This window comes from Pogoniulus pusillus, chromosome 25 (genome assembly GCF_015220805.1).
Source record: "Pogoniulus pusillus isolate bPogPus1 chromosome 25, bPogPus1.pri, whole genome shotgun sequence".
Lineage (NCBI taxonomy): Eukaryota > Metazoa > Chordata > Aves > Piciformes > Lybiidae > Pogoniulus > Pogoniulus pusillus.
The window spans coordinates 3,185,590-3,193,839 of NC_087288.1; the positions used below are offsets into that span (position 1 = coordinate 3,185,590).

The 8,250-nt window shown below is 48.3% G+C and overlaps 1 protein-coding gene across 1 annotated transcript; it reads right to left on the reverse strand.

The window, feature by feature from the left end:
• Nucleotides 1–15: 15 nt before the first annotated feature.
• Nucleotides 16–8,212, reverse strand: LOC135186494 (cyclic GMP-AMP synthase-like). Its single transcript, XM_064164208.1, has 5 exons — nt 7,323–8,212; nt 6,139–6,370; nt 5,154–5,393; nt 3,619–3,721; nt 16–1,358 (listed from the first exon to the last, which is right to left on the reverse strand). Exons 1-5 carry the CDS (start codon nt 7,920–7,922, stop codon nt 1,016–1,018), a joined length of 1,518 nt encoding a protein of 505 aa, XP_064020278.1. The 5' UTR covers nt 7,923–8,212; the 3' UTR covers nt 16–1,015.
• Between the last annotated feature and the right edge of the window lie 38 nt (nt 8,213–8,250).

The window sequence follows — 8,250 nt, forward strand, 5'->3', positions numbered from 1 at the left end:
ATGAAGCAGGTTGGGGTTTTGTTTGCTTTTGACTCCTGGTGTTTGTTTTTGGTTGGTTTGTTGTGGTTTTTTTTAAAGCTGAACTGAGGGGGGGAAAAAAACCACCAGTTTCTACTCTTGTTCTTCTAAATGCCATTTTCTAGCCTAAGAAAGTAAAAGAGAGTTTGCTAGAGTGATGTTCACAAAATCATAAAGAAAAAATACATCTGAAGATCTGTTTTTGTTTCTTTCTGTGAAAGTTGATTTAAGTCTGGATGCCAGGATCTGTCACGTGTATTTCTAATGATAATGGGATATGTTTTCACTCTCTGGAAGCCATCTGGGAAGGAATTGTTCTTTCATTTGCTGTTTGGTCAGAGCTTGGGTTTACTCATCTGTCACACAACAAAATGCCAAAACAATAAACTGAATCTAGTGAGGTGAGAATACTTCAGTAAAAAGTATTCTCTGCATCTTGTTCTGGCCTTCCCTCTTTGCTCACAAATTGAGGGGAAATCTTGGAATTATTTAAGTTTGGAGGTTATTTTGCCTTCAAACTGTAGACTAAAAATACAAACTTCCCATGGCTGCTTTAAGAAAAAGCAAAAGGTGTATTTAGTTCCAGCACAGCACTTCCCAAATGCCATGTACTTACCACCTGCACCACATTAGTACCAGGAAATATACTTAATATAGAAGAAAATAAGACCAATGCAAATATAAATAAGCAAAGTTGTACCTGAGCCAGCAATTGTAAAGCAGTCACAGTAAAAGGAAAAGCAGTCCTCAGGAGCAGCAGGGTGGTGGGGAGCCAACCCCTCCAGGCATGAGGAACAGCAGGAAGAGCAGCAAGAGACCCAAGCAGGAGCCTCCCTTCTCAGTAAACTTTCCTCTTTATGCAGCTTTGTCTTACTGTTCTTGATTTTATTCTTTTTTCCATTCTGCAGCATCAGACTGCTGAGGAATAACTTAAGATGCAGAAGTTCTGGTTTTAAATAAGCAGACCTGCAGGTCTAGAGAGCTCCTGTAAACATTTTTAAGATGTCTCCTGAAATATTGGGAATCCATTGTTCCATTCGTAGTGTATTTGACTTGAAAGGAAGTTGCTGCTTGCTTTATCCTCTGGGCCAAGCAAGTTGTATTGGGGAATAAAAAAGTGTGGCAGGTGAGACTTTTGCAAGAAATCCAGGAATTTTTTCAGGAACCTCTGAAAGCACTGCTCCAGGTCTCCCATGGGCCAGCTTGTGTCATTGGGCCATGTGACACACGAGTGGAAAAAAGCAGTTTTGATATGGTAAGAACAGATTTTTTCCAGCTTTTTTGGATATTTCATTTTAAGTCTCTCTAGAAGATACTTCAGAAGCTTAAGACAAGCTTTCCTGTTTAAAAAGAGAATTTATTAGGTACTTCATGGCTCTAAATATGCATTTTAGGCATTTAAGTGCACATTGGTTGATAGCAGTAACTATGTTCTTATGCTAATTGAAATAACATTTTCAGGAAGCACAGAGTCTTTGCTTAGATAAGACCTTCGACATTATAAGAGTCCCACTGTTCTGTAACTGCCAAGGGTGGTGCTCAACTATGTCCCTCAGCACCACATCTCTGCCTCTTTCAAAACACCACCAGGGATGGGGGTTCAACCAGTCTCTGAGAACCCTTTCAGGGAAGATGTTTCCCCTGATGTCCAACCTACATCTCCCCTAGTGCACCCTAAAGCTGTTTCTCCTCATTCTTTCTCCCAGTACTAGGGAGAAGACCCTCATCGTGTGCCATCCTCCTTGCAGGGAGAGGTAGAGAGTGAGAAGCTTTCCCCTCAGCCTCCTCCAGGTTAACAGCCTCAGTTTCCTCTGCTGCTCTCACCAGCCCTGTTCTCCAGACCCTACATCAGCTTTATTGGCCTTCTCAGAACACACTCCAGACCCTCAAAGCCTTTCTTAAACTGAGGGGCCCAAAACTGAATCCACTACTCAAGGTGTGGTCTCACCAGTGCTGAGTACAAGGACACAATCACTTCCTAGTCCTGCTGATAACAAAACTCCTGATCCAGGCCAGAATGTTGTTGGCCGCCTTGGCTACCTAAGCACACTGCTGGCTTATGTTCAGCTATCTGTCAATCAACATCCCCATGTCCTTTTGTGCTGGGCTCCAAGCTGGGATTGTTTAGCCTGGAGAAGAGGAGGCTCAGGGGAGACCTTATTGCTGTCTACAACTACCTGAGGGGAGGTTGTAGCCAAGAGGAGGTTGCTCTCTTCTCTCAGGTGGCCAGCACCAGAACAAGAGGACACAGCCTCAAGCTATGCCAGGGGATATTTCGGCTTGAGGTGAGGAGAAAGTTCTTCACTGAGAGAGTCATTGGACACTGGAATGGGCTGCCCGGGGAGGTGGTGGAGTCGCTGTCCCTGGGGCTGTTCAAGGCAGGATTGGACGTGGCACTTGGTGCCATGGTCTAGCCTTGAGCTCTGTGGTAAAGGGTTTGACTTAATGATCTATTAGGTCTCTTCCAACCTTGGTGATACTGTGATATTTTGACTAAAATCTGAAAGTAAGTGCAGCAAGAGGGTGGCTAACCTTAGAACTACTGCACTTGAGGGCAGATTCTGTCAGCAAAGGATTTCTACTTCAAGTTTCTGTGCAAGTAACATTTTGACTTGCTGGCCACAGCACACAAAACAATACAGTGCTGGGCAGCAGTGTGCTTATGCAAGACAGTCTCCCAGATGCAGACATAACAGGAACTTAGAGCACTGCTTAAGATTAAAGCAGTTCTTTTTACTTGGATTTACAGTGAGTCCAACCTCCCTGCTAATGCAGGTTTACATAGAGAAGGCTCCACAGGAATGTGTCCAGTCAAGTTTAGATTTAAAGTCTCCAAAGAAGGAGACTCCACAACCTGTCTGGGAAGCTGCTCCAGTGCCCCAGAACCCTCACAGGAAAGGAGTTTTTCCTTAAGTTCAAGTTCAGCCTTCTGTGTAGTGGTTTGTGGCCAATGCTGTTTGGCCTATCACTGGGTGCTACCGGTAAGAGCCCAGCCTCATCTTCTTGACTACTGCCCTTTAGATACTGAACAGCATTGATGACATCCCCTCAGTCTCCTCCATGCTAAAAAGGCTCAGGTCTCTCAGCCTCTCCTCTTAGGAGAGATGTTCCAGTCCCCTCATCATCCCTGTAGCTCTCTTGGACTCTCTTCGCTAGATACCTGTCCCACCTGAACTGGGGAGCCCAGAACTGGACACAATACAAGAAGTGTGGCCTCACCAGGGCAGAGTAGAGGAGGAGAATCTTCCTCCAGCTGCTGACCACACTCTTAATGTACCCCAGAAGACAAATGGCTTTATTGACCATGAGAGCACACATGTTGGCTCGTGGTGGACTTGCTTTTCAACACTGCTCCTGGTTGCTCCATGAAGCTAATCTACACTCACCTTCGTTGAACTTGAACAGGTTCACTCTGCCCAACTCTCAAGTCTGCCCAGATCTCTCTGAAGGGCAGCACTCCTCCCAGCTTTGGATCATCAGCAAACTGGCAGGGAGCATTCCCTGCTTAACATTCTGAAATGTCAGCCTGGAGCAGCCCTGTGCAGTGCTTAGCTCTGCCTCACCCAGGCTTCAAATCAAATATTGACAGGAAATACTGACCTGCAGCACTTTTCTCCATTAGCTTCACAACAGGTCCTTGTGTTGCCATGGTTGTTCATCATCCGCTTCTCAAGGTGGGAGAAAGAGAGTCGCCAAGTGTTTCCTGGAGTACAACATTGTTCAATTGTTACACAGCTCTAACTAAAAAAATTAAAGCCTAGTCCAGTTCTGCCTCAGCTGCCCACCCAAACACAACGGGAATGTTGCTTACACAGGACATAGTGAATTTGTTGGATGCTTTGCCATAGAGTTAACTACGCTTGGATTTGCTTTAACATTAATCTTAAGTCTGAACTTTGCTGCATTTGTTGAACATGATTTGAGGAATGAAACTGCTCATAGTAATATACTGCCTTGGAATTCCTGCCTTATCAGCCTTGCTGCCTCACCATTCTGGCCTTGAATTCCAAAATCTTTGGTGGTTTCAGTTTCTTTGTACAAGTAGAACCACCAGAATAGATTTATGGAGTGATTTTGGTTGCACAAGGCCTCCAGGAGCATTGAGTCCAACTGTTCTCTAACTCCAGCAAGACTGGTGCTAAACCACATCCCCCAGCACCACATCTCTGTCTTTTAAACACCTCCAGGGATGGGGATTCTGCCACGGGGAGCTTGGTCCAGTGCTTGCAGCTGTTTTAATTCAAACAGCATTAAGTTTCTTTGCCCAAGTACTGGGCTAGTGATTTTGTCTGGGGTTAGATAACTATTCTAAAGCGTTCATTTTTGTTGTTCTGGTAATGTTTTTTAAAGGCAACAATTGACAAAGCCCCCCCAGAAACCTCTCTTCTCCATATGTGATGTAGGCTTGTTGCCCTTGCCTGTTTGCTTGCTACTCTCGGCATTGAATTTCCATTGGAAGAGCTCACCCAGTAGAGCAGCAACACTTTCTTTGCTGTTGAGGTGGATGTGCTAATACAAAAAAAGGGCAAAAACACCTCAACAATCTCATTTGCCTGAGTTCCTTTAGGTTACATCATCAGTTCTCATAACACCATGGTGAGCTGTGGTATTCCTACAAACTACTGGCTTGGTGTGACAGTGGTCTGGAGGAAAAAGGAATACCTGTAGTAGCCATAGAAGGGTTCAGAGAGAAATAATATATCCTGCTAGAGAAGTAATGAGTTTACTTCCTGCAGAAGTATCTGTGTGTGTGCAGTCTCACTGCCTGGGCTGTTCTCTCCCTTTTTGGACATCTCTTTATTCTTAGAAAGTAAAGGACTGAATGTTGCTGTTAGAGTTTAGCACAAGGCAAATCTGTATCCCTGTGTCTGACAATGCCGGTGTCAGACTTGGGAATGGTCAGTGCATGCCTGGCAAAGCAGTTTCATCTTTAGGTTTAAGTACAGGAAAAGCACCATCACAAGTCTGATGTTTTTAAAGAGGGATTTCACTCTCCATTCATCTGGATAGACCCAGGGTATAGATCTGTACCTTGAAGACAGAATTCTGAAAGCATCTCAATGCCTTCTTCATAGCATTTGTAAGTGATCAAGTTGTAGAGAAGATATTTCATAACTTGCCTATATTTAACATACCTTTTAGAACCTTTTCTTTTTTGTTTTGTTTGGCTACTAAATAAAGTGGTTCTTTTCTGTAATCTTTCTTGACTTTTCCTCCCAGCCAATTCTCAATTTTGAGGCCACCCTGTGTGCTGGACGGCCAACTCTGCTGAACTCTCAGAGTCAAGATGATGTCCACCGAGATTTCTGATGGTGGATTTGTGATCAGGAGAGTTATTGCAGGGCTTCCAGGCCTCTTCCTTTTCACAGTTACATCTAGTAACAAAGAAGAAATTGATTTGGGTCTGTATTTATGTATTAAAACTTCTTTGTTTACAAATAATGCAAGTTTTCAGAGGCATTTAAAAGTAGTCACAGTAAATGCCTACAGGCTGTGGATTTTACATAAAACCTGAGGAAGGCCTCTTGAGAGGCTGTTTGAAAGAGGCAGCTCTGCTGGAACTGCTCCTTGCTTGATGTTCCGTGGCTGCAGACTCAGAAATAAGGCTGATGCTCTGCAAACAGCTGCTTCACTCTTTGCAGACATGGAAACCAAAGAGATTGGGCCACAACATTTCTGAAGGCTTATGAGAGAAAGAGCAGCCTGAAAGCTGATTTCTGCATAGCCTGGCATAAAATACTGGCTCACTTTAAAGGCTGTAGGTATCAATGAAAGCTCTTTCTTTGGCTGCCAGCTCAGCACATGGCTCTTTGTATGCAGCCACTAGCTTCCAAATACACAGGTCGAGCATGAAGCACCAGGTGTGGGCCAGACCTCCTTACAGTCATGATTTCCATACAGAAAGAGGAGCAAAAGCTTAATCACATCACATTGTTAACTTCCATCTATTTGGGATGGCTCTCAGTACAAGAGCAAACTTGAGATAGGGGCACAGGAGGGTCTTCTCTTATAGCTACCTTGCCACAGAGACAGTTGACTGGAGGGAGAAACCAGGTTATTAACAAGGCAGTAACTGGAGAGTTAGCGCTACTAGGTGAAGCTTGCTCAACCAGTGCTTACCTGGAATGCTGCTAACTTCTCGTTTAATAATATCCCTTAGTTCATCAAGCATTTTGGAGGCTGATAATTTTTGATCTTCATCTAAATACTTGGACAGATACTTTTCTTTTGGATTTCTTTTTAAACTTAGGTAGTAGTAGGCTCCAGTGTCATCACTTTGGTCCAGCTGAAGTCTCACTCCAAGTGGCACAGGTATCACAAACATGATGTCAAACTCATTTGGTTCAGATACCTGCAGAGTACAAGAATGCAACAGTCAATCTGCAACTGGGGTTTTATTCTCTGTAGGCTTTCATGCTCATGGTTTTATCTATGACTGCTCTGGTGCATTTCCCATGTCTGGTGGAAAATGCTAGCTTATCCTTGTGGATCTGTATTACAAGATTGCTGTGCATTCAAGTGGAGAAGAGCAAGTTACTGCTACCAGTTAACTCCTGGGCTTTCGAACTTCCTAATTTTTAAGAGTTTTGACACTGAAGCTATTTCTAGTAAAGCATACAGATCTTAGTCATCCTCTCACACACAGGAATCAGCTGTGAGGAAGAAAAATTGCATCATAGAATGACAGAATGGTAGGGGTTGGGAGGGACCTCTGAAGATCATCCAGTCCAACCCTCCTGGCTGGAGCAGGTCACCCGAAGCAAATCATTGCGATGCTGAAACTGGCTTTCATTTTGCGGGGGGTGGGGGTAGTGGGGGGTGTTGAGGTGTTTTTCTTTACATTGTACCCACGTTTGACTGTCTTTCAGATGGAGTTCGACCACAAAACTGAGGCACTGCTATTGTGCCTGCTTTTGGGGAAGCCTAGGAGCTAGGAACGGGCAGCTGGCCGCTCCCCCTTCGCTGGCACTGGGCTTGCTGCGGCTTTAACGCGGGTCCCGCTCAGGCAGCGGCTCTTACTAAACCTGCGTCACTTCAGCCTTCAGGCACTCAGCTGTTTCCTAAGGGACTGCCGCTGATTACCGCAGCAGTGAGGCCGGACTTTCCCCGTAGGGACGGGCCGGCTCGCACCTGGTGTGCGCAGGGCAGCAGAAGGCGAAGCCGGCAGGGCTGCCGGGCTCCACCTGCCGCCGCGACCGCAGCAGCCTGGAGCCCAGCCCGGCCCTGCTCTCGCAGCCTGGGGCAGGGGAGACACTGCCGGGGCCCGGACAGCGGCCGTCCCGCTCGGCGAGCCCACAACCCACCTTGACGCGCTCATAGTAGCTGCCGGCGTTCTTTTGCTCGATGAAGCTGAAGATGCCGCCCTGCCTGCGAATGGCTTCGGTTAGCTTCGGGGTGAGCTGATTCACCAACCGTGACGCTTCGGACACGTCTTGGCGGCCCAGGGCGAGCCGCTGCAACACCTTCCGGAGGCCTAGGGCTCCAGCTGCCGACAGCGAGCGGGGAACGGTTGCAGAGGTAGCGGCCGCCCCATCGGGCATCGCCGCTCGCCTCTGCGCCGTCGGGGCTCTGGTGGCAGGTGCCCTGCCCCGGGGAGCCGCAGGCGCCCTGCCCCGGGGAGCCGCAGGCGCCCTTCCACCGCTCGTTGCCGGGTCTGTCGGCGGACTTCTGATGGTGGAAACTCGCCGCGCCGGGCGGCTGCTCCTGACAGTGTCTCTGCCCCTGACAGTGTCTCTGCCCCTCTGCGGCGCCTGGAGGGTCGCGGCGCCAGCCGGGCTGCTGCCGCCTGCGCTGCGGGCCTGTGATGGGCTGCGGGCTGCGGCCCTCGCTGTCCCCCGTCCCCGCGGAGCTGTGGGCCGCGCCCTGCGCCTGCCGCGCTCCCCTCTGCCACCGGCCCCGTTCATGGCTTCCAATCCGTGCTAACGCGGCACCACGGGGATAGATTTCCCGCCTCTGCTCTCAGACGAGTTCCTCTTCAGGCAGCGCGCCCTCACCGAAACCGAAACGACTGCTGTCCGCGGGGAGAACCGAGACGGCTGCTCTGTGCTGCGCTGCCCGCCTCTACCTAGCTCTACCTGATGACCTGTGCGCGGGAAAACTCGCACGGCGACGGCCGGGCCGGGCCGCCCCGGAACCTGCCTGCCCAGCAGCCGCCAATCACCTGGGCGCGGCTTCCCGCTCCCCGACGGCCGCACCTGTGCTCGGCGCTGGTCAGGCCACACCTTGAGTACT

Excerpts from the sequence above, each read along its gene's own strand:
- LOC135186494 (XM_064164208.1), bottom strand. The coding sequence starts at position 7,922 with ATGAACGGGGCCGGTGGCAGAGGGGAGCGCGGCAGGCGCAGGGCGCGG. Across the intron at positions 6,371-7,322 it reads GCTACTATGAGCGCGTCAAG|GTATCTGAACCAAATGAGTT; the intron begins GTGGGTTGTGGG and ends TGTACTCTGCAG. Across the intron at positions 1,359-3,618 it reads AATGGAGAAAAGTGCTGCAG|GAAAGCTTGTCTTAAGCTTC; the intron begins GTCAGTATTTCC and ends CTTTTTAAACAG.